The sequence below is a fragment of the Pelophylax lessonae genome (genome assembly GCF_965119305.1).
Source record: "Pelophylax lessonae genome assembly, chromosome: 8".
NCBI classification, from domain to species: domain Eukaryota; kingdom Metazoa; phylum Chordata; class Amphibia; order Anura; family Ranidae; genus Pelophylax; species Pelophylax lessonae.
The window spans coordinates 140,881,791-140,906,186 of NC_138775.1; the positions used below are offsets into that span (position 1 = coordinate 140,881,791).

A 24,396-nucleotide genomic window follows, 5' to 3' on the forward strand; every position below is an offset into this window, starting at 1 on the left:
AATAAGTCTTTGATATCTAGATTTACCTTTTCCTGCTGAATCCCGGGGTCGGCTTCGGGTTCTCTCGCTGCTGTCCAACCTGGGTTTGTCATGTTCCCCTCTGGCGGCTTCTCTCCTTTCTCCGCATGCTGTGTGCACTGCACTCCCTGCGCATTCTGTTTGGGCTGTGTCCCCACACGTGCCGCCGCCATCTTGGTTTCCGGCACTCCGAGCAGCTGCTGCTGGAAGTATTGCTGTATTCCACCACCTGATCTCCTCTGTAGTTGACGCCGGTCTACTACCGAGCGATCGCTAACCGAGCGGGTCACTGGACGATTCCTGACCGGGTTACTTGTTTGCATGCCGTGTAGCTATGCCGTGTCGGGGCAGTCTGGGAGAGGGATTAGCGGGAGCTCCTACTCACACGTCCTCACATCTCTTCCTCTCCAAGCCACTCCCCCCCAATCAATATTCTCCCTTTATGCTTTTTATACGGGGGTCCCCCTTAAAACACTGGAGCATCAAGGCCCCCATTCGCACTAAACTGGAAGCGGTGTAGTGGCCTGGCTCCAGCTCATCATCCAGGATAATGTCGTCCTCGTTCTCCTCCGCCTACACACGGATTACACCAGGGATCCCAGAAAGGTTTAAAGCATGCTCTTCTTGCTTCTCCTCATCCGCCCCAGCACCATCCTCCTCTGACCCCTCTTAAGACTCCTGTTGTTGACTTGTCACAGATGGAGTAGCACCCCCTAGGAATTCATCCAACATTGTGACTTCCTCATCTTCCTGCTCCTGCTCCTCGACGGCTTGATCAATTACACGACGCAATGCATGCTCCAGAAAGAAGGCGTAAGGTACGATGTAACTGATGGCGCCCTGGCCGTGACTGACCAGTTTGGTGATCTCATCGAATGGCTGCAAAAGGCTGCATGCGTCGCGCATGAGCAGCCACTGGCGAGGTGAAAAAAACTTAAGCTCCCCAGAGCCTGTCCTGCCGCAGAGTTCGTACAGGTAGTCGTTAACTACACGTTTCTGCTGGAGCAGCCTATCAAGCACATGCAACGTTGAGTTTCATCGCGTCGGGCAGTCACAAATAAGACGCCTGACAGGCAGGTTGTGTCGCCGCTGTTAGCAAGACGAGCCATGGCTGTGTAAGATCTTCTGAAATGGCCCGAGATTTTCCTGGCCTGCCGCAAGATGTCCTGGACCCCAGGGTATTTGGCAACGAATCGCTGCACAACCAAATTCAGGACGTGTGCCATGCATGGCACATGTGTTATTTTGCCCTGTTTCATCACACTCAACAGATTGGCATCGTTGTCGCACACCACTTTACCAACTGTCAAATTGAGCGGTGTCAGCCACTGATCTGCCTGTGAACGCAAAGCTAAAAGGAGTGCAGGACCAGTGTGGCTCTTGGCTTTCAGGCACAACAGATGCAGCACAGCATGGCAACATCTCACCTGGCATGTGGAATAGGTTCTGGGGATCTTGGGCCATGCAGCGGAAGAGACGGTAGCAGCGGAAAAAGAGGAGTCAGCCGAGGAGGAGAGGGAGGATGGAGGAGGAGGAGAAGAAGAGGCAGGCCTGCATGCAATACGTGGCGGTACAACCAAATCTACACGGGTGCCACGGGTTACATGCTTGACGGCCGTCAGCAGGTTTACCCAGTGGGCAGTAAAAGTGATATACCTTCCCTGCCCGTGTTTGCTAGACCATGTGTCTATGGTCAGATGTATCTTGGCACCAACACTGTGTGCCTGAGATATATTCACTTGCTGATGAACATGGCCATACAGCTCTGGAATGACATTCTGCGAGAAATATTTCCTGCCTGGGACCTTCCATTGTGGTGTTCCAATGGCCACAAATTTCTGAAAGGCCTCCGAGTCCACCAGTTGATATGGCAGTAGTTGGCGGGCTATCAGTTCCGACAAGCCAGCAGTCAAACGTTGGGCAAGAGGGTTATCCGGCGTCATCATTTTTTTACGCTCCAACATTTGGGCCACGGAAGCCTGCTTTTTCCAGAACAACGTGACGACGGCATCATGGAAGGTGGAGTGGAGGACAATTGTGAAGAGAGAGGAGAAGGAGAAGAGGCTGGACGGTGAGAGCCTGGAGTGTGGCTTTGTGGGTTCTGATGGTGTTGCTCCCACTGGGCTCGGTGAAGGGAGTTTGGGTGCCTTCATAAGGCAGTCGTCCCTAGGTGAGTGTTGGGCTTACCGCGACCTATGCGTTGACTGCAAAGGCTGCAGATGGCAACACTGTTGTCAGCAGAGGACACATTAAAAAAGCCCACACTGCGGAGCCATGTGCCGGCGTCCTGGGAGCACCAGATGTGACTGTACATGGTTGATGGCTCGCTCCTGATACATTTGCAGTCTGCTTTGTACCTCTTGTGCAATGCAAGTTCCGCCTGCTTATCCTCCCTATCCGCTGGTCCATCTCTCCCTCTGAACTCCCCTCCTCTTCCTCTTTTGTGGCCACCCATGTGACGTCCATAGACACGTCATCATCCACGTCACCTTCCCCACCACTAACATTCGAGATCTCGGGGTAGGCAGCAACAGCGGGGACCAACCTCCTTGGGCTGATCTGGGTTCTGTCGTCAGACTACTGAGTGGCGGCTGTTGCTACCTCCTCTTCCTGATCCGATTCCAACAATGGCTGCGCATCGCAAATGTCTTGTGATGGATCGGAAAATAATTCCAGTGACTCAAGCGGAGGGTATATGGTGGTGGTGGTGTTGGTGGTGTCTTTGGGGGTGCACACAGCATAGAGTGAAGAGGGTGCAGATAGAGAGGATGAGGAGGGTGCAGAAGAGGAAGGCTGAGTGAGCCACTCAACCAAGTCTGGTGCGTCCTTTGACGTAATCGAACGCATCTTCTGAAACTTCACACTTTGGCTCCGGCCTACTGCTCCTGCCCTACCCCAACCACCCCTGCGTAAGGGCCTGCCTCTTCCTCTGTCTGTCATTTTTTAAATTACCCTGTGACAAAAGTCTCTAGAGAAGCGCAGTATATGTGGAACAAGGTATATAACACCCTGCTTCAATCTGTGGTATTTGGGGGGGGCACAGGTTTATCACACCAGTTCTACAAATAATTGGCCAGTAACTGTTGTCACTGTGTGTAGCACAGTTAACACAGCAAAAGAGGCCACATTTTTGCAGGACTAAAATACACTCTTAGAAAAGTATACTGTTAAATAACACTCCACTTCAATATGTGGTATTGGGGGGCCACTGGTTTATCACACCAGTTGTACAAAAAATGGCCAGTGAGTTTGCCACTGTTTGTAGCAGAGTTAATGCAGCAAAAGAGGCAATATTGTTGCAGGACACAAATACACTTATACAAGTATACTCAGAAAACAGCCCACTTCAATATGTGGTATTAGGGGGGGGGGGGGGGGGTCACTGGTCTATCACACCAGTTGTACAAAAAATTGGCCAGTGAGTTTGGCACTGTGTGTAGCAGAGTTAATGAGGCAAAAGAGGCAATATTGTTGCAGGACACAAATACACTTATACAAGTATACTCAGATAACACCCCACTTCAATATGTGGTATTGGGGGGCCACTGGTTTATCACACCAGTTGTACAAAAAATTGGTCAGTGAGTTTGGCACTGTGTGTAGCAGAGTATACGCAGCAAAAGAGGCAATATTGCTGCAGGACACAAATACACTTATAAAAGTATACTCAGATAACACCCCACTTCAATATGTGGTATTGGGGGGCCACTGGTCTATCACACCAGTTATAATACATTAAAAGCGCTTTTGTCACTGTTTGTATTATTGCTGCAGAAACGCTCAACACACTAGTCACAATGCTGCACAGTGCACAATACAAATCCACTATAATATGCTTTCTATATTAGAAAGTATATTATAAGTGGATTACACCCCAATATAGTGCACTGCACACCTATAACAAATACCAGTCCTTAAAATTACTTTTGTGGACCTTAACAGAGCGATTTGTGTCACTGACGATCTGTCCCTGGTGCACACAGCAAACCTCTCCCTACACTGACAAAAGAGACAGTACACCTATATCAAATACCAGCCCTTAAAAGGACTTTTGTGGACCTTAACAGAGCGATTTGTGTCACTGGCGATCTGTCCCTGGTGCATACAGCAAACCTCTCCCTGCACTGACAAAAGAGACTGTAGACCTATACTAAATATCAGCCCTTAAAAGAACTTTTGTGGATCTTAACAGAGCGATTTGTGTCACTGACAATCTGTCCCTGGTGCACACAGCAGACCTCTCCCTACACTGACAAAAAGCAGAATGTGAAATGGCCGCCAGCTCAGGTCTATTTATAAGGTAGGGGGTATGTTCATGTGCTGCAATATTTCAATTGGCTGTCCCGTTCCACCTGATGGCTGTGTCATGGGTCAAAGTTCTCCCCAATGTAAACTAATATGGCCGACGCGAACAACGACATGTGTTCGCAAAATTGGCGGGCTGCGAACGAGCAAAGTTTGCCACGAACCGACCGCCGGGCAAATCGCAAGGCCATCCCTACTGTGATACACTATATTGTCAAAAGTATTGGGACACCTGCTTCTACATGCACATGAACTTTAATGGCATCCTAGTCTTAGGCCGTAGGGTTTAATATTGAGTTGGCCCACCGTTTGCAGCTATAACAGCTTCAGCTCTTCTGGAAAGGCTGTCCACAAGGTTTAGGACTGTGTCTTTTATTACTTATTGGTTGAGCTAGATGCACTTGTGTCTTTTTTTAAATCTGACTAACTGTGAAACTATGTAACCATATGTCTATGGAAATGTTTGACCATCCTTCCAGAAGCGCAGTTGTGAGATCAGGCACTGATGTTGGTCAAGAAGGCCTGACTTGCAGTCTCCGCTCTAATTCATCTCAAAGGTGTGCTATCGGTTTGAGGTGAGGATGTCCAAATCATTTAGTGGAGGGGGGATTATGGTGTGGGGTTGTTTTTCAGGGGTCGGGCTTGGTCCCTTAGTTCCAGTGAAGGGAACGTATAAGGCATCAGCATACCAAAACATTTTGGACAATTTCATGCTCCCAAATTTGTGGAAACAGTTTGGGGATGGCCCCTTCCTGTTCTAACATGCACACCAGTGCACAAAGCAAGGTTCATAAACACATTTAAGAGTGAGTTTGGGGTGGAGGAACTTGACTGTCTTGACCACAACCTGATAGAACCCCTTTGGGATGAATTAGAGTGCAGACTGCGAGCCAGGCCTTCTTGTTCAACATCAGTGCCTGACCTCACAAATGCGCTTCTGGAAGGATGGTCAAACATTCCCATAGACACACCCCTAAACCTCGTGGCCAGCCTTCCCAGAAGAGTTGAAGCTGTTATAGCTGCAAAGGGTGAGCCAACTCAATATTGAACCCTACGAACTAAGACGGGGATGCCGTTAAAGTTCATGTGTGTAAAGGCAGATGTCCCAATATTTTTGACAATAAAGTGTGTGTGTGGTATGCAGTAGGCAGCATGAAATACATACATCATGATTACTGTCCTGTTCTGTGAGTAGAAGCATGTTATGGGGGTGTAATTGTGAGTGATCACTACCCTTGCACATGTAGCTGTAAGCAGGGTATATGGCAGGCAGATGCTGCAATGTGTGAAGAGAGATAATGACAGCAAGACCGGGGGTGGGTGGATGAAGATGCAAGGGTGACAAAAGGAATTATTATTTCAATATCCTAGTGTCAGCATTGTCATCTGAGGTAAGAAAAAGGAAATACAAGTGGCATGTCTGGCTGGACCATCGGGTATATTTTATTATTGATTGTACTTAACTTAACTGTAATGTTAAAAAAGAGAGATATCAAAGCCCAGGCATGGGCAAATCTGCCTGGGGTCAATTCGTATTATGTCAAATCCTGTTTGATGTTTGTGAAACTCAAACTTTGCAGTGAATTCCACTGAAGTCTAATGGGGCAAATCTTAAACCTATATAAAAACCATAAACCACAGCGCAAATACAGTGCCACTTATAGTGCAGTTACAACATATGATGTGCAAAACCAAACAGATGGTTAGTAAAAATCCATTGATTTAGAAAAGTGCTTAAGTGCCAAAACTTATGAAAAAGTTAAAAAAAAATGTTTTAAACATTCATCTACACTGAACATTCAAAAAGTATTCTTTTAAAGTGCAAATAAGTCATGTAAACTTTTCAGTACAAAAAATAATTTTCAATATGCAAAGCAAGCAAGTAGCCAGTGAAAGTCCATAAAATTATTCAAATAAAGTGCTTCTGTGGCAGAACTGTTGAAGTGCTGTAGTGTTCTGTAACTCTCTTGCAGTGATCTGTGCTCCACACCCCAAAGTTCTTGAACTTACAAGACGACGTGAACCCTTTAGCAGTACTATCAAGCTTATTCTGGTAAGTGGAGAGAGGTCACTTCCTGTGGGTTCTTATGAGATCACCACTGGCATATAGAAGAGAGAGGATCCAAATAGTGTAATACGTTCCTTTTATTTATATACGCACAAAAAAAATCACTTACAATGTTCCAGAGACAAAATCGCAATTCCATATAATCTGTGTAATACAAAGAGGGCAATCATTCTGTTCACCTAATCCAACAGAAAGCATGGTCTGCGCACTTCCGCGTGCATTCCACAGCTAACTGGACGTGATGACATTTAGGAACTGGAATCTGTATCAACATGTTTTGCCCCTCCCACAGGGCGTTATCAAAGAGGTCTTTGATAACGCCCTGCGGGAGGGACGAAACGTGTCGACTCGCTTAAAGAAGAAGGACCCCACCTCCTCTCAAACTTTGCTCTGAAGTGTAATGGGGCAAATCTTAAAACTATAAAAACCATAAACCACAGCGCAAATACAGTGCCACTTATAGTGCAGTTACTAAATGAGAAGAAGAGAGAAGACTGGGGACTGGAGCATCACATGACTGAAAATTTAGGGGGGGGGGTGAATACAGTATTTCTTTTCAATGCCAGTGCTTAGTTAAAGGGGGGTAGGGGCGTGTGAGTGTACAGGAGGAGTTACGGCCAGCAATGCACAGGCAACGTGTAGGAAAGGTGGAAGGATACTTATATAGATACAGCAATAGTAAATAAAGGTACAAATTATGATAATATTTTAGAGCCTTGATAAAAGTCCTAGAAACATTTTGTTAATTAAAATAAAAATACTAAATGCTCTCAATACTGTATATTAAGAGCAAGAAAAGTGGGAAACCGCTATCAGTTACCTTTTACCAAGAAATAATAAACTGCAGAAAAATGATCAAATATTGAATTTTTTTGCAGGTATAGAATCTTTACTTGCACATATAGAAATGTAAAATGTTAGTACTTATTTTCTATAAAACATATTTTTAATTTTAGGTTTATATTTTTCCTTTTATTGTATAGTAAGTTGACAAGCGATTAATTCATAATAGTGGTCAACCTTTTTTCTGTCCCTTTTGGAAATATTTTGTTAAGTTGTAAAATGCCCTATGTATATTTAGTATATAAAATAAATAAATAATAGTATTTTTCTTTTCATTTAAAATGTTTACTTTACCTCTCTTGGCGCTTCAGTTTTGATGAATTCACAATATATTTTGTTTGCTTTACCAGGAAGTTGGCTTGGTATTTTGGTTTTTTTGAAGTCCTCACAGGCCAACCAAAACTCTATGTTTTCATCACTAAATTCTGACTTCAAGAAATCTCTAAATGCAGTCAGCCCATCTATGGTGGAATGAAAATTAAGCAATATATTAAAATGTTCAAAAAAAGAAAAGGAAAAGATAAACTAACCTGTGGTAATTTGCCCGTGTTAGTCAACCGTTAACAAGAAAACTAAAAAGATGTTTGACCTGATCTGAAACAATGAACAATTGTTAGAAGGTTTGCCTCTCTGCATAACATCAGGTTATAGCTGCACACCCAGTGCTATAGCATGCCAAAAAATGTTTACCTATGGTTATGCCAGAGAATGCCCAACCAAGCATATTAGCCTGAACTTTCACAATAAAGTATGAGAATGATTATTGAAATATGTACTAATTCACCAACCTATACAGAAAAAAACTGAACTCTTCCTATATTATATACATAAAGTAAGTATTGGTATACCACAATTACCAGTGTTAGAGTGGACCAATACCCAAAAAGTAAAGACGTGATGATTTATAAGGAATAATAGAAATTTATAGTAATATTTTTAAAATCTAACATTTGCTTTGGATAGCAGTGTATTGGATACTTCTGTACTGTTGTGTAACAGAAGCATGAGATCATCTAAGTCAATGTTTCTCAACCTTTTTTCAGTCTAGGCACCCTTGACAATTCCGCACAATCTCGAGGCACCCCATTCTAAAATTTAAAAAATGAAATGAATGATTTTACATAATGCAGGACACCCATATGTGTAGGACACCCAACATTAGTAGTGATTTGTTCTTCCAAAGCAAATACACTTTTGCACACTGGTACTGACTAGTTTTCCAATGTTTCTGCTCTCCCTCAGTTTCTCTCCCTCACTCGGTTAACGTGACCCCGAGCACTGATGGAGAAGGTCAGAAGTAGGGCAAATAAGGGTATTGTGCAGGTGCCCAACGTCCTTCTTATCAATTGATGATGATAGGACACTGGCGACTAGAAGGTTGTAATGGTGCACAATGAAAACCTGTGGGTTTGTGTAACTAATAGGCAGGCTTGATCCACCTGCTGACATGTATACAATTTGTGAGCAGTTTCTAGGCATTTTGCCAAGGCACCCCTGAAGACATCTGAAGGCACCCCAGTGTGCCTAGGCACCCTGGTTGAAAAAGGCTGATCTAAGTCATTGCTGCCTCTGACTGCTAATCTCATGAGGTATTCAGTGGGATTTAGCGATGTCAATACTGCACCCCTTCTTGGAGAAAAGCCTGTAGCTGAGGCACTTTAGTGCAAGCATCTTCCTGCTTCTTCTTCATTTATTCTGTGGATCTGTGCTTTCTCCACCTCTTCTGTTACTTTTTCTACAAAACCGATGACTAGTCCTTTTTCTGGTATGGCTTCCACAGTACAGGTCCTGTTTGAGAATGTAGAAACACTGTTTTCGAGACTAGGGTGGCCCTGTCAGCCCCACCTTGTTCAAAAAACTTCTATTTAAAAATTGAAGGAGCAAAGTAAAAAATTGTCAGCCGAACAGTGACTGCATCTTTTTAGATATAGTTACTGTTCAGGTATTCAGACCAATGTGGGCACTGCGGCTGTCTGATTACAAGAGCCAGCTGGGGAGATTCTATTGGATTTCTATGTGAGTAAGGCTTGCCTTAGAAATCAGTACTATTCTGTCTTATTCTGTCTCAGCCATAGTGTATAAATCTCTGACCATTAATAAAGTTTTACATTTACATTAAAATACAAAATAGTAATAGACAGTAATGACAGTACTCATCCACAGGGGACTCCTCTACCTTCTTTTGTATACAATAAATTGAGAGTAATACAGAGAGCAATACAGAGAGCACTAGATTGTATTTCATTTTATCCACATACCTGGAAGAGACCATCATTTGTGCCACTAATTGAACTTTGGACTGCTGTTGCTGCCCAATATATGGGAAGGTGTTTTAGAACCTATTTAAAAGTAACTGTGATTTATATGGCCATCATCTGCAATGTATACAAGTAAAAAAGAAAAAAACCAAGAACATATGAGAAACAAGATGTAAGCCATTGTAATGAAGGTGTGCGTCCAAGCCAAAAACATGCAAGTGTCAATGTGAGTCCAACCCATTCACCAAAGACATTAGCAGCCGCTCACCTCATATGTGACCATAAGGTCAAAAACACATAAAAAATAAAAAAAAACAAAGAAAATCAGACTGTGCGGGCCAGAAAAAGGAGCATACATAGATTTAAGAAAATGTAAAAGTTTATTTATATCAAGCTTAAAAAATTAAACAAAGGTGCTAGGTGCATCCATTTGTATAAAAAAACCCCATAAAGCAGGTGCATAGAAAATCGTACCCAAATGATGAGCACTATATACTGTATGTTGAGTCTTCCAATGCCAACGTGTTTCACCAATTGCTTCATCAGGGCTGCAATGACCACATAGTACTCATCTATGGGGAAGAACATAATTTACAATCATATATAGGTACATTGATATAATTCAATTACATACAAATCATATGTTAAGACTGGTGTCAGACACAACAGGACCCACCTCTAATGGCAACCGCACACAAACTCCCTGGGTGGTGTGGGGGCCACAAAGAGAGACTTCAAACAAGGGACAACCACTTTAGAATATTATAAAATAGTTATCTACCTGTTATGGGCACTTACTATGCAACACACTCCCATACTATCATCCATTTGATCAAAATCCAAAGCAATGTAATTGGTGCGACTGTGTATAGGTAGATATATCCAAATAGAAGAAGGGATATCCTATATTAGAGGTGAGTATCACATCTTGAAAAAATACCAGGGAAAAAAACATGAAATATGTAACAGATAAGTTTATGTGTATTCAACTAAGCACATTGACATATATCAACAAGAAGACAGATTTGAAAGGTAATTTTTATGTTTTGAGCACAGGATATATGTCAATGTGCTAAGTTGAATACACATGAACTGTCCCTCATTTGAAGTCTCTCTTTGTGGCCCTGGCGCACACCCAGGGAGTTTGTGTGCGTGTGCGGTTGCCATTAGAGGTGGGTCCTGTTGTGTCCGACTCCAACCTTAACATATGATTTGTATGTAATTGAATTATATCAATGTACCTACAGTTTATATCAGGCATGTCCAACCTGAGGCCTGGGGGCCGCATGCGCCCAGAACCACAGGCAATGTGGCCCACTGCCCCCTGACAATTTTTTTATTTATTTTTTGCTGGGGAGGAAGGAAGTCGAGTCGGGGGGCATGGCCACAGAGGCACCCTTGGAGGGGATCATCCACTAGTTGTGTTAAATTAGTGCTGGGGGGGGGGCGGCAGCATGGGAAGGGGGCGCGGCGGCGTTTTATTACTTATATACCTTAACTATAGTATATATTTTATATGCGGCCCGAGAAAATTTCTCTATACTCAATGTGGCCCAGAGAAGCCAAAAGGTTGGACACCCATGGTTTATATGATTGTAAATTATGTTGTTCTTTCCCATACTATGTGATCTTTGCAGCCCTGATGAAGCAATTGTGCTCATCATTTGGTTACAAATTTTCTATGCAACTGCTTTATGGGGTTTTTATACAAATGGATGCGCTAGCAACTTTGTTAATTTTTTGGAGCTGGATTTAAATAAACTTTTACATTTTCTTAAATGTATTTATGCTTCTTTTTCTGGCATGCACAGTCTGAAAGTCTTTGTTTTTTTTATTTTTTATGTGTTTTGGACCTTATGGTCACATATAGGAGGTGAGCGGCTGCTAATGTCTTTGGTGGATGGGCTGGACTTACATTGACACCTGCATGTTTTTGGTTTGGACGCACATCTTCATTACAGTGGCTTACATCTTGTTTCTCATATGTTCATACAAGGACTTTCACAGATATTTACTATATCTGGTTGTTTGCTCTGCACTGTTTCTGAATCTAAAATAGTAATACTGCTGATTCATGAACAGAAACATTTGTATTAAAAAAATAGTAAATTAAAAGGATTTGGTGGAGAACTTGGAATTGCTAATAAATAACAAACAGCTAGATTTAACAAGGAACAATGTGGAGATCCATAAGGTTATGATTAGGGATTAAAAAATAGAGAGTTTTTGATATAAGTGACATTTCATAAAACTGTGGGGAGCATTCACTATTTTTTAACAAAATTGTAGTCAATGTGGTGGGATATATCACAATGCAGTGGTGCAATGGGCTTCAATCCTTTCGCTACCCCCAATGCAGCTATTACACTGTCAACGATGTCAGCATGTAAAAGGTTCCAGCAGTTAAAGGGTTTAAAGGAACCTGAGTGTAAGGGTCCTTTCACACAGGACAGAGTTAGTTCTGCTCAGTGGGGGATCGATCTGCCTATCCACGCTGAGCAGGCAGATGACAGCTCCAACTCCGCTCCGTGTGCAGAGACGGAGCTGTCACATCCCCGCTGTCCTCTATGGGGAGATCGGATGAGAACGGACCGCCTGTCAGTTCTCATCTGATCCCATCCGATCCTCCAGATGGATGGAAAATAGCGTTTTCATCCGTCCGGATTTCACGGACAGGATCAGAGAGCAGCGGATGTCAGCAGACATGTCACGGCTGACATGCGCTGTCCCATAGGGATGCATGGAGTATCCGATCAGGTCCGTCTGAAATACTGACAGGCGGATCGGATCGGATCGCCTGTGTGAAAGGGGCCTTACAGGTGCTTCTTTTAATTCCTAGCCCAGAGTTTCATTAGTGTCATGAGTTCTTAGTAATTAGACATGAGAAGAACATCTTGGAAGAATTATGTCAACAGAATAAAGAATTTTCTCAGGCCGGGTTCACACTTATGCGAATTGGATGCGGATTTCTCCGCATCCAATTCGCATGATAGGAGAGTGTGACCAGCTCTAAATGGAGCTGGTTCCCACACCTCAGGGGCGGCCGGCCAGCCAGCCGCAGTCTGAATTGCAGAAGGGTCCTGTACATCTTCTGGTCAGCTGTAGGTGCAAATTCAGCCCAAAAATTCGGACCTGATTCACACCTGAAATGGTGAACGGACATAAACCCCCGTGGCCGCAGCTAGTGTGAACCCAGCCTTAGTCTTCTCTCCCTTAGTGAGTTATGGCCTGTACACACGATCCGAAAATCATATGAAAAATACCCCTTTGGAAGCGATCGTACAATAATCCGATTGTTAGTACATAGCTTTCGGGAGCCGATCACAACATTTCATCCGATATTATCTGATTGGACAAGCGTGAACATTTTTCTTGTACGATACCAGATCATACGATTTTCGTTTAATCAGTACAGGTGTCGTTCAAAAATACAATACAAATACATTATAACACATTACATCACTTCTGAATTTTTATTCTGCTGTACAAAAATATTCGTAAGTTAACTTTAGTAAACTTTTCATTTTCGATATGTGACAAGCATGCAAAAAAAAACTGACGATCTGTCGTCTAATTTTTGGATTGTGTGTATGGGCCAGTAACAGCAGGGTGCTGAACTGTCGGGCAACATAAATGCAATGTTTCAGTAATAAATACTACTATCCAGTTGGCAGGATTTACACAATTCTGTGATGTAAGGCCCAGCAGCTTCTTCAAGTAAGTATATGTCTGTACAAAGATTACACCAGCTTTCTGGGGGCAACACAAAATAAAGGCATTGTCAGGAAAAATACAGTGATCTTTTTGATAAATAATAAGATCCAACAAGTGTTACACTTGCATATTACTAGCATGCATCATATATTTTTTTTAATGTGAGACTGCATAGACACACGTTACTGCATACCTCAACCTTTTGAGAAGGGAAGAAGGAACACCTGTTCTAAATATTGATGGTCATAGGAGTACAGTAAACCTATGAGGAGAAGTACTCACCTATAATATACTAGGAGGGTTTCATCAAAATATCTATATTAACAAACCCAAAAACAAAAAAGGAGGGGAAAAAGACAAATGCACATCCTCATGAGTTACCGCTACAAAAAAAGTGCTTTTTTTTACCGCTTCTATTCCATTATACTGGCTTTTGACATTTGCAAATGCAGCAATTCAGAAATTGATTGAAAGGCTTAGCACTGGGAAACAGTTTTTGAAACTTTATAGAGCAGACCAAAATAAAGGAACAAATGAGGAGGAGAGATGGACAGAGGGACTTTGTTCAAAATCAGGGACATTTCCTCAAAATCCGGGACAGTTGGGAGCTATGGTTTCAGCATTCAGCTAGCATAACAACTAGAAAAAATATCTTGTGAGCCAAACTAGCTGCAGCAGTCCCTAGTTTTACCTGTCAGATCTGGAAATTAAGCCAAAGATCCAGCAATCCGTAGCACAAAAATATTTCAATTACTTACTGTATACTGTTGGCTTCCAAAAGGGAAGTTCAGAAGGCCAGGACTGACTACTTATTTTACAATTTTTTTTTTTTTTTTTTATATTTAACTTGAAAACTTTATCGAACCAGAACTGAGACAGCACAACAGATTTTGCTCCAGGGATTACCAAAAATATTACTGTTGTGTCCTAAGGAAGCTCTTCAAATTCAGATTTAGGCTCCATTTACACTTGTGCAACTTGTCATGCAACTTCAGAGTTACATAACAAGTCGTTCCCCATGTTTTCCAATGATAACCATTCATATATGTATGACTTAAAGTTGCATCGATTTCAAAGTAGTTCATGCACTACTTTGGCCCGACTTTCTTGCAACTTGAGGGCCATAGACCTCAATGTTAACTCTGAAATGTTGCATGAAAGTCATACCTGAATGTTATACAATGCAACAGTTGTGCAACAGTTGTCCATTATAACTGGTCAAAGCCAAAGTCATATCCAAGTTGCACCCATTCAAAATTGTGTCAAAGTTGCATCAAAGTTGCACTCTAAAGTCAGATTGCATACAAATTGAAAGTGTTTAGGTTTGACCTCATATTATATGGTTTTGGTAAGTCTAAAGGAAAAAGTCTTCAGAAAATCTTATAATGTGTATGGCCCTTTAGGGTACTTTCACACTGCTCTGTAGCAATATCGTAATTTTGCTGTGTTTCAGATGTGTTTGCATGTGCGTTTCTGGTGCATTTTTGGGTTGCCTGCACCTGTGAAAAATGGACATGTGACTCAAAAACGCAAAATTGCGGTGAATTTTTACCACAATTTTACTGTAATTTTGCAGCAATTTCCATTCACTTCAATGGGAAGCTTCGGTTTTGGTGCAATTTTCAAAACCGCACCAAAGATGCAGCATGCAGGACTTTTTAAAATGTACTGCACCTGTAACTCAGTAGTGTGAAATGTCCCATAGAATTTAAACATTTTTCTTGCATTTATCAGTGTGAAAGGGCCCTTATTCCTTCCCATCTCAGCAGACCAATCTATCTTGAGAATAATAGAATATACAAATACTGTAGAATTAATCTCTGCAGACCAATCTATGTTGAGAATAATAGAATACACAAATACTGTAGAATTAATCTCAGCAGACCAATCTATGTTGAGAATAATAGAATACACAAATACTGTAGAATTAATAGAATACACAAATAGAATACACCAATACTGACCTAGCACAGGATGTCAATTTAAAGTCGCAGTACTATGAAGCCAGGAACATAATTCCCTCAGCAGCTGGAGTCTTAGGTACATTCTTTGGTGTCCCAATAGACGTCCAGCATTTCACATTCTTGGTATCATTTAACCTGGCCAAGCAATGAACTTTTAGACCTATTACCAAGGCATTGTAAAAAAAAGTTGGCATCAGCTATAAATGTGTTTTTTTTTCTTTCAACTAACCTTTTAATCCTTTAAATAAGAATAAAATCATCACTGACTGTGGAAACTTCACACTGGACCTCATGCAACTTGGATTCTGTGCCTCTCAACTCTTCCTCCAGACTCTGAGACCTTGTTTTTCAAATGAAATGCAAAATTTTCCAGTCAGTGATGATTTGGGGAGCCATGTCCTCTGCTGGTTTGGTCCAGTGTGTTTTATCAAGTCCAAAGTCAGCGCAGCTCTCTACCAAGAAATTCTAGAGCACTTCATGCTTCCCTCTGCTGACCAACTTTATTGAGATGCTGATTTCATTTTCAATGGAGCATGCCCAAACTGTCAAAAGTATTAATACCTGGTTTAATCACCATGGCATCACTGTTCTTGGTTGGCCAGCAAACTCGCCTGACCTTAACCCCATAGAGAATCTGTGGGGTATTGTCAAGAGTAAGATGAGAGATACCAGACCCAACAATGCAGACGAGCTGAAGGCCGCTATCAAAGCAACCTGGGCTTCCATAACACCTCAGCAGTACCACAGGCTGATCGCATCCATGCCACGCCGCATTGATTAAAAAAGTAAGTAATTCATGCAAATTCAATGCAAAATTGATTAATAATTCATGCAAAAAGAGCCCCTGACCAAGTATTGATTGCATTCTATACTGTACATGGACATACTTTTCAGTAAGCCAACATTTCTGTATTAAAAATCCCTTTTTTTAATTGGTCTTATGTAATATTCTAATTTTCAGAGATACAGAATTTTGGGTTTTCACTAGCTTTAAGCCATGATCATCAAAATGAAAAGAAATAAATGCTTGAAATATATCACTGTGTGTGTAAGGCATCTATATAAAATATATGAGTTCCACTTTTTGGATTACTGAAATAAATTAACTTTTTGATGATATTCTAATTTTTTGAGATACACCTGTATATATCAGATTTACAAGGCCTTGCCACAGATCCTCCCCTTATGTCTTCGCCCAGGCCACCAGAAACTTATGGATCATCAACAGACCCAAGGGGATTATTTAGCTCTCCTAGCTGAGTTCTGTCATAAACTATGACCCATTTATAGGACCATTTATAGGATAGTTGCAAGGATGAGACATTTGAGCTGTTTAGTAGTTTAAGGGAATTGTGACTACATGCAAACTCAAATGGAAAAGTACATTTTAAAAAGAGAAAACTATAAATACTGTGTAAACAGCTCTAACTTTCTGCTACACAATAAAATAAAACATATGTAGCCCTCTTGGGGGAGGGGTTATGAGAAATGTCCCTCCCCAGTTAGCATATCACACTAAACCTGTAGGTAAATAAGAGAACCAGAACATTTCCTCCACTCAGAATAGACTCTTTGAACAGAGGGGATTCCCTTTCTGGGAAATTAACCAGTAATCTAATCAAAGTAATTGGAAGCAGAAGAACTACTGCAACCAGCATATACCATTACCCATAAGCATATAGATAGCAGAAGAGAATATAGATAGTAGAGAAACAATACAAGCGTTATTTAGGAAAATATTAATAACAATACATACTGTACATGCTATGTACAAAACAGATATTACCAGCAAAGGGCCTGATAAGAGTTCTGGTGGAATTGTGCACACATATCAGAGTATACATATATAGTTATTTATAGATATACCTCCAGATGAATGTTGCAACAAAGTCCCATTGCAGGGGCCCCTGGGGATGATGTGGCATCTGTCTTTTTGTTGGAGTCCTGAAGACAGATCTGCAGTGATGAGGAGACCCTCCAACCATTACCCAACTAGCCTGGAATGCAGTCCTAGTTATCTGGCAATAATGGTCTCTCCTGATATGGTTTTAGTAGCATGGACAGGACATGTGGCTGAGACATTCTCTCTCTTTTTCCCCTTCCCTCTGACAGGATCTTTTCCCAACAACCCCAGAGTAAGGAATTTACATACACAATTACACATTACAGTGTGATTTTGGCAGCTGACAGAGGATAGCGGATCCCTACACAAATGGTAAGTGAACTGTTGTCATGTTTTCAACAGAGATTCAGTCACTTAATTTGTGTTACCATAACCTTAACCATTACCTTAAAGTTTCCAAAATAGTCTTTACTTGTGGTATAAACATTGCTGTCATCTTGCAGCTAGGGAACTTAAACACAAACTTAATTCTGAACTCCAGGCAAACAACGAAATACGCAGATAAAATACATTATATTACCAAAAGTATTAAGACGCCTGCCTTTACACACACACACACATGAACTTTAATGGCATCCCAATCTTAGTCTGTAAGGTTAAATATTGAGTTGGCCCACCCTTTGCAGCTATAAGAGCTTCAACTTTTCTAGGAAGGATGTCCACAAGGTTTAGAAGTGTGTCTATGGTAATGTTTGACCATTCTTCAAGAAGCGCATTTGTGAGGTCAGGCACTAATGTTGGAGAGATGGTCTGGCTCGCAGTCTGCACTCTAATTCATCCCGAAGGTGTTCTGTCAGGTTGAGGTCAGGACTCTGTGCAGGCCAGTGAAGTTCCTCCACCCCAAACTGGTCTTTATGGACCTTGCTTTGTGCACTGGTCCAAATTATTTGGTGGAGGGGGATTATGGTGTGGGGCTGTTTTGCAGAGGTTGGGCTTGGCCCCTTAGTTCTAGTGAAGGGAACCCTTAAGGCGTCAGCATACCAAAACATTTTGGACAATTTAATGCTCCCAGCTTTGTGGGAACAGTTTGTGGATGGCCCCTTCCTGTTCCAACATGACTGTGCATCAGTGCACAAAGCAAAGCATAAAGACATGGATGAGTGAGTTTTGGGTGGAGGAGCTTGATTGGCCTGCACTCCAACCCAATATAAAAATAAAAAAATTGATCCTGTTCTCCTAAAGTATGTTATACAGCACAGTGCTTTGCTGTGTAATTTGGCCCCTTCTATCACCCAAAATACCTGGCTGATCCTGCCTGGCTATGTCCTCCCCTCTGTAAACTGACCACGGAATACCATGGCTGCTGAGCCCTGACACTGTGGTCAGTTTACGTGCCTCCATCATCCCCAGCTCACCTGTCCTCCTCTGTCCTCTATCCCCCCTCCCTCCCTGCCTGTCTGCTCCTGTGTCAGTGCCTGCCCCTCCTCCCCTCCTGCAGTCTCATTTAAAGTTTTATATCCTGTCTACAGTCTGTTTAATAATCCTATGTGCCCCTGTGTCTGTTTTTTATAAAAAAATAAGCCATTCTTTACAAGTTTTCAGAGCGCCAATCGCCGCTCATGACCCGCCGCCTCTTCCCTCCTCTCCCCCTCCCCTCCCCCTCCCCCTCCCCTCCTCCTCCCCTCCCCTCCCCTCCTCTTCCCCACCCAACTGACGACAGCGAGGAATCCCGCTGCAGGCAGCTGTCAGATGGGAACAGGAGAGAGCCGACGGGTCACGTGAGTGGTGCTCGGCGATCTGAAAACTAGTAAAGAACGCCTTATTTTTTTAAAACACAGGGGCACACAGGATTATTAAACAGACCAGACAGAATGGTAAAAAGTGGCTTAACAACCACTTTAAACGGGAAGTTAAAATTCCAGGGGGGGGGGGGCATTTGCCCCGCCTTTCCCCTACCTGCGGACGCCCATGCATGGCACCACACTGTACCTGCCTAGAGCAGTGCTATAGCTGTTCGGATGAGCACAGATTCAGTTAACCAAAATCAAATCCATGCATGAATAAAAATGAATCACAAAGTAGACACTCATAGCTCCTAAAGGTGATGAATAAGGATCGGTCTCAGAATCCTGGTATATTAAGCTGCCTAACAAAGTATCCATGGAGAGTTACCTGAAGTTAGCCAAACATTAGTAGATTTTGGAACAAATGTTTGTGTGAATGTCGTTAAGTTGAAAAAGTCCATATAGTTTAATAAATAGAAAATTATCATCAATACATGTAGGGATATGATGAATGTTGTTCAAAAGTACTTAAAGAAATGTTGGCTTTTAACATTCAATTTTGGAGTGAATGGAGTTTCCTGTGTGAAAACCAAATACACTGGTAGAAATTCATTAATTCAGGAAACATTTCCTGTTCTTAAAAAATTGAGCGAGCATTCCTAAAATGTTCAAATTAAATTCTACTAGCTTTAGCTAGCGTAAAAAGGCAAGTCAATGAAGGCAGAGTACGGTGGTAGCTAAATTTGCATTTTGCAAGTGTTCCCGCTGCTTCTGACTTTTATGAAACAGACACGTACCTGTCCCAGAATTGTCTGAGGCATGTGCAGGAGACCATCTTTGGTCCATGGCGCTGGCATCTTAACTGTGGCTACCCGGCTGCGACCCACTGCTCATGTCTGAGCCAGGCTACGCATTGATAATGGTCCCGCAGTTTTCTGGGACCTGTGACGTGTCCCAGAAGACTGCAGTGAGGGAAGGGGGAAGGAGAACTTCAACTCGGATCCAAGCGGAAGTGGGAGCTGATACCTGTCAAAACCAGGTACCCACTTCCTCCCAAAAAAATTGAAAAATGTCAAAGAGGAGCGGGGGAGGAGGCCTTAAAGCAGAACTTCCCCTTTTGGGTAAAGTTCCCCTTTTAGGACCTCAAAATCAATCAAAACCATTAAAATGTAGATCAGAGTTTGTTCCCTGTGGTCAATTAACATACTAACAGCATATAACATCCCAGTTTATTTGGAGACCAATAAAAAAAAACATTGTAGCTCTCTACATGCAGCTGTTCTCAAACACACCTTCTCCTCAACAGTGGTTATTGACTTTGGCTCCTTAGCCCACTGTCCCTCTCGCTCTGCCTGTGTGTGCACGCGGGGAATGGCTGCATGTAAGGATATAGTGCTAAACAGGAGCATGCATGAACTGAAGACTACCAAGATTCTATAGGTCCTAGAGGGCACAGGGGGCACCCGCATTTTTTAAGTCGAACAGTACAGCTGGGGCACATGTGGCAGAGCAAGAACTAGGCAGACATTTTCAAAAAGAATAGCAAGAGAATATACAAACCTGATTCCAAAAAAGTTGGGACACTGTACAAATTGTGAATAAAAACAGAATGCAATGATGTGGAAGTTTCAAATTTCAATATTTTATTCAGAATACAACATAGATGACATATCAAATGTTTAAACTGAGAAAATGTATAATTTTAAGGGAAAAATAAATTGATTTTAAATTTTATGGCATCAACATATCTCAAAAAAGTTGGGACAAGGCCATGTTTACCACTGTGTGGGACCCCCTCTTCATTTTATAACAGTCTGCAAACGTCTGGGAACTGAGGAGACAAGTTGCCCAAGTTTAGGAATAGGAATGTTGTCCCATTCTTGTCTAATACAGGTTTTTAGTTGCTCAACTGTCTTAGGTCTTCTTTGTTGCATCTTCCTCTTTATGATCCGCCAAATTTTTCTATGGGTGAAAGATCTGGACTGCAGGCTGGCCATTTCAGTACCCGGATCCTTCTTCTACGCAGCCATGATGTTGTAATTGATGCAGTATGTGGTCTGGCATTGTCATGTTGGAAAATGCAAGGTCTTCCCTGCAAGAGACAACATCTGGATGGGAGCATTGTTGGTGCCTTTCCAGATGTGTAAGCTGCCCATGCCACACGCACTCATGCAACCCCATACCATCAGAGATGCAGGCTTCTGAACTGAGCGCTGAGAACAACTTGGGTTGTCCTTGTCCTCTTTAGTCCGGATGACATGGCGTCCCAGTTTTCCAAAAAAAAACTTCAAATTTTAATTCGTCTAACCACAGAACAGTTTTCCACTTTGCCACAGTCCATTTTAAATGAGCCTTGGCCCAGAGAAAACGCCTGCGCTTCTGGATCATGTTTAGATTTGGCTTATTTTTTGGCCTATAGAGTTTTAGCTGGAAACAGCGAATGGCACGGTGGATTGTGTTCACGACAATGCTTTCTGGAAGTATTCCTAAACCCATGTTGTGATTTCCATTACAGAAGCATTCCTGATGCAGTGCCGTCTAAGGGCCCGAAGATCACGGGCATCCAATATGGTTTTTCGGCCTTGACCCTTATGCACAGAGATTGTTCCAGATTCTCTGAATCTTTGGATGATATTATGCACTGTAGATGATGATAACTTCAAACTCTTTGCAATTTTTCTCGTAGAAACCCCTTTCTGATATTGCTCCACTATTTTTCGCCGCAGCATTGGTAGGAATTGGTGATTCTCTGCCCATCTTGACTTCTGAGGGACACTGCCACTCTGAGAGGCTCTTTTTATACCCAATTATGTTGCCAATTGACCGAATGAGTTGCAAATTGGTTCTGTAGCTGTTCCTATATGTACATTTAACTTTTCCGGCTTCTTATTGCTACCTGTCCCAACTTTTTTGGAATGTGTAGCTCTCATGAAATCCAAAATGAGCCAATATTTGGCATGACATTTCAAAATGTCTCACTTTCAACATTTGATATGTTATCTATATTATATTGTGAATAAAATATAAGTTTATGAGATTTGTAAATTAGTCCATTCCTTTTTTACTCACAATTTGTACAGTGTCCCAACTTTTTTGGAATTGGGTTTGTATTTCCTACTATAAGCATCTAAAAAAAAAAAAAAAAAAAAAAAACTGGCTTTAATGTAACTTTAAGTAAAGAAATAAATATTGGCAAATCAAGAAGTCCATGTTAGAAATGTAAAAAATTGTTGTGATCAAAGAGATGCATACAGGTGTAGGGGCTGAAGTGGTTGCAAACAATGTACATGTACATCATACTGCCCAATTATACATCTGTAGTAAAAATTACCTCTATTTGGGGCTGTGTATAAAAAGTACATTTTTTAAAAAATGTTGTCTTTTTGAGAGTCTTTTTGTTGTTTTTTCTTACAAAAAAGATGGAGGTTTTGTAATAAAGCAGTGCACCACATAAAAAAAATGGCAAAAATGTTTAGTTAGGAAAATGAATCACAGAGTTTTTGTAAAGTTAAAAAATACATAAAGAAGCATCTAAATTTGTTCGGGGCATCTAGACTACAATGACTTCTCCTTATGCAGGTGGGTGTTAAAGGGACAAACAACTATAAAATAGAGCAAATCATTTTTTTGGTTTCTTTTCTGTTATATTGCTGTGCAGTATTCAAGAATATATTATGCCTAGGCTTTAACAAAGTGAAAGTGGTTAATGGTAAATAGGATTGCTGTTGTTAAGCTGCCTGAAGAAATTTGCATGTTCCATTTGCATTGATGGAGTCATGCATTTGCAACCTATGTCTGTCTTTTCTGCCAAGTTTTTTGTTAACTGTTTTTTCCCCATTTTTGGATAAACAAGGCCCCGTTGCTACAGTATATTGCATCTTTATGTATTCAAATGGGAACTGTGATGTTAACATAGTCAGGTAGGAGCTAGACCCACATAATTCCTAAAGCTTCACCAACATGTGTGCTACATATATTATTAGAGTATATGATATTTTTCATTAGTGTAAATGTTCAATTCTGCCAAGATTTTTAACTTGGATGGCCATTTATGCATGCTTGTGTAGAATGATTTGTCTTTGGCCAAAAACAGATTACTATTCTCTATGGTCACCCAAAGTCCAATACATTGGTTAACAGCTTAATTTTCCCATTCTTCCTTATTTTAAGGGGTAAAAGGTAGGACTGGCCCCTGTATCCCCTCCTCTTTGCCATTAACATTTGAAAAGTGCAGCACTTTAGAGGCTTTACCTTTGGGGAAAATAACTGTACAAACAGGCCTATAAAGTATACTGATGATTAAATATTATATCTCCACAATACAGGCCCTTTTTTTATCCTTGGCCATTCAGACCACTAAAGAATTTGGTGAAAACTCAGGCCTTAAAGTTAACTCCCATTAGTTTTCTAAACTACTGTTATATGTATGTTACTGTTATATGTATTATATAGTAAAAGATAATTGATTAGAGGTTAAATATATTAACTGGATATATGAAAGATTAATGAATTTGGAATGTATGTATTTCTAGCACTGGCTATTTAACATACCAATGCTATTTTGTATGTATTTGCTTGGCACCCAAGGGTTGTTTCTGCCCCCAAAACTGTTGCTAATTTGATGTAATATTGTATTGGGTTTGTTTCTCTGAATAAAGAAGAAGTATATGCTGCAACCTGTCTTTTCAAAACACTTGAATATTATGGCAAACTTACCTTTGTTGGCCAGACATTTCCTCATGGGCTCATGACATTCCATTATATTGCTTAGCAGAATTTGGGTTGCTTAATGTTTTCCTGTATCTCTTCTGTAAAAGAAACAGAGCAAACACAATTTACAAAATACAATAAACTGATCATTTTTAAAAAGAAATCTAGCAAACCTCTGGGGATAAAAAGAGAGCCACCGTTGCTGACTTTATAACTGTAGGGATAACATCCTGATCTTGGCTGCACTACCTAGTGAGTAAAACATTCAACTAATGAAGACTAAAAGTCTAAAGTACCACCTTGCATGCTTATTTAGCAATAATGCATTGTTCACACAGGGCTTTTCAAACCGTGTCCCATGCTGGGTTGTGTTTACCGGTGTGGAGATGCACAGGTGTTGCGTGTATCCCCATGCCAGCAGTCTCATTGTTGTCAAATAAGAGAAAGGGTTATGATGAGTCATATTGCATGTATCCCCATGCCAGCAGTCTCATTGCTGTCAAATAAGAGAAAGGGTTATGATGAGTCATATTGTTCTCCATACCCTGCAATACTGGGTAGTTTCTTTACCTTCAGAGGTTCCAGTATGCTGCTGGGAGATCAGACATCAAAGCAAACTTGTTTGCCTTAAGTTGGGATTTGCATACTGTGCACACCTGGAATCAGAAGTCGAAAGGGAACGCAGGAGCGGAATTTTAACAAGCCACTAGTAGTGCAAGTATTAGAGAAAACACAGAGTATATGCAAGCACACAACATAGAGACCAGAAGCAAAGCATAGCTGTAGCAGGGGATATAGTGACAGTTCTCTTGTAACTTTTACTCTGGTAAAAAAAGATATACTTTATATTCTTTTACAGAGAATCTCCATCTGTTTTTCTCCAATAATA

The 24,396-nt window shown here is 41.4% G+C and overlaps 1 protein-coding gene across 1 annotated transcript in view; it reads right to left on the reverse strand.

The window, feature by feature from the left end:
- The window catches only part of RGS21 (regulator of G protein signaling 21), a gene marked incomplete at both ends in the record, with an annotated part of 39,633 nt that extends 16,077 nt beyond the window's left edge, over positions 1–23,556 (reverse strand). The window contains 2 exons of the mRNA XM_082266084.1: positions 7,529–7,695; positions 23,514–23,556. Coding sequence (XP_082122210.1) covers positions 7,529–7,695; positions 23,514–23,556 — 210 coding nt within the window. The remainder of the gene's footprint in view (positions 1–7,528; positions 7,696–23,513) is intronic.
- Positions 23,557–24,396: the final 840 nt, after the last annotated feature.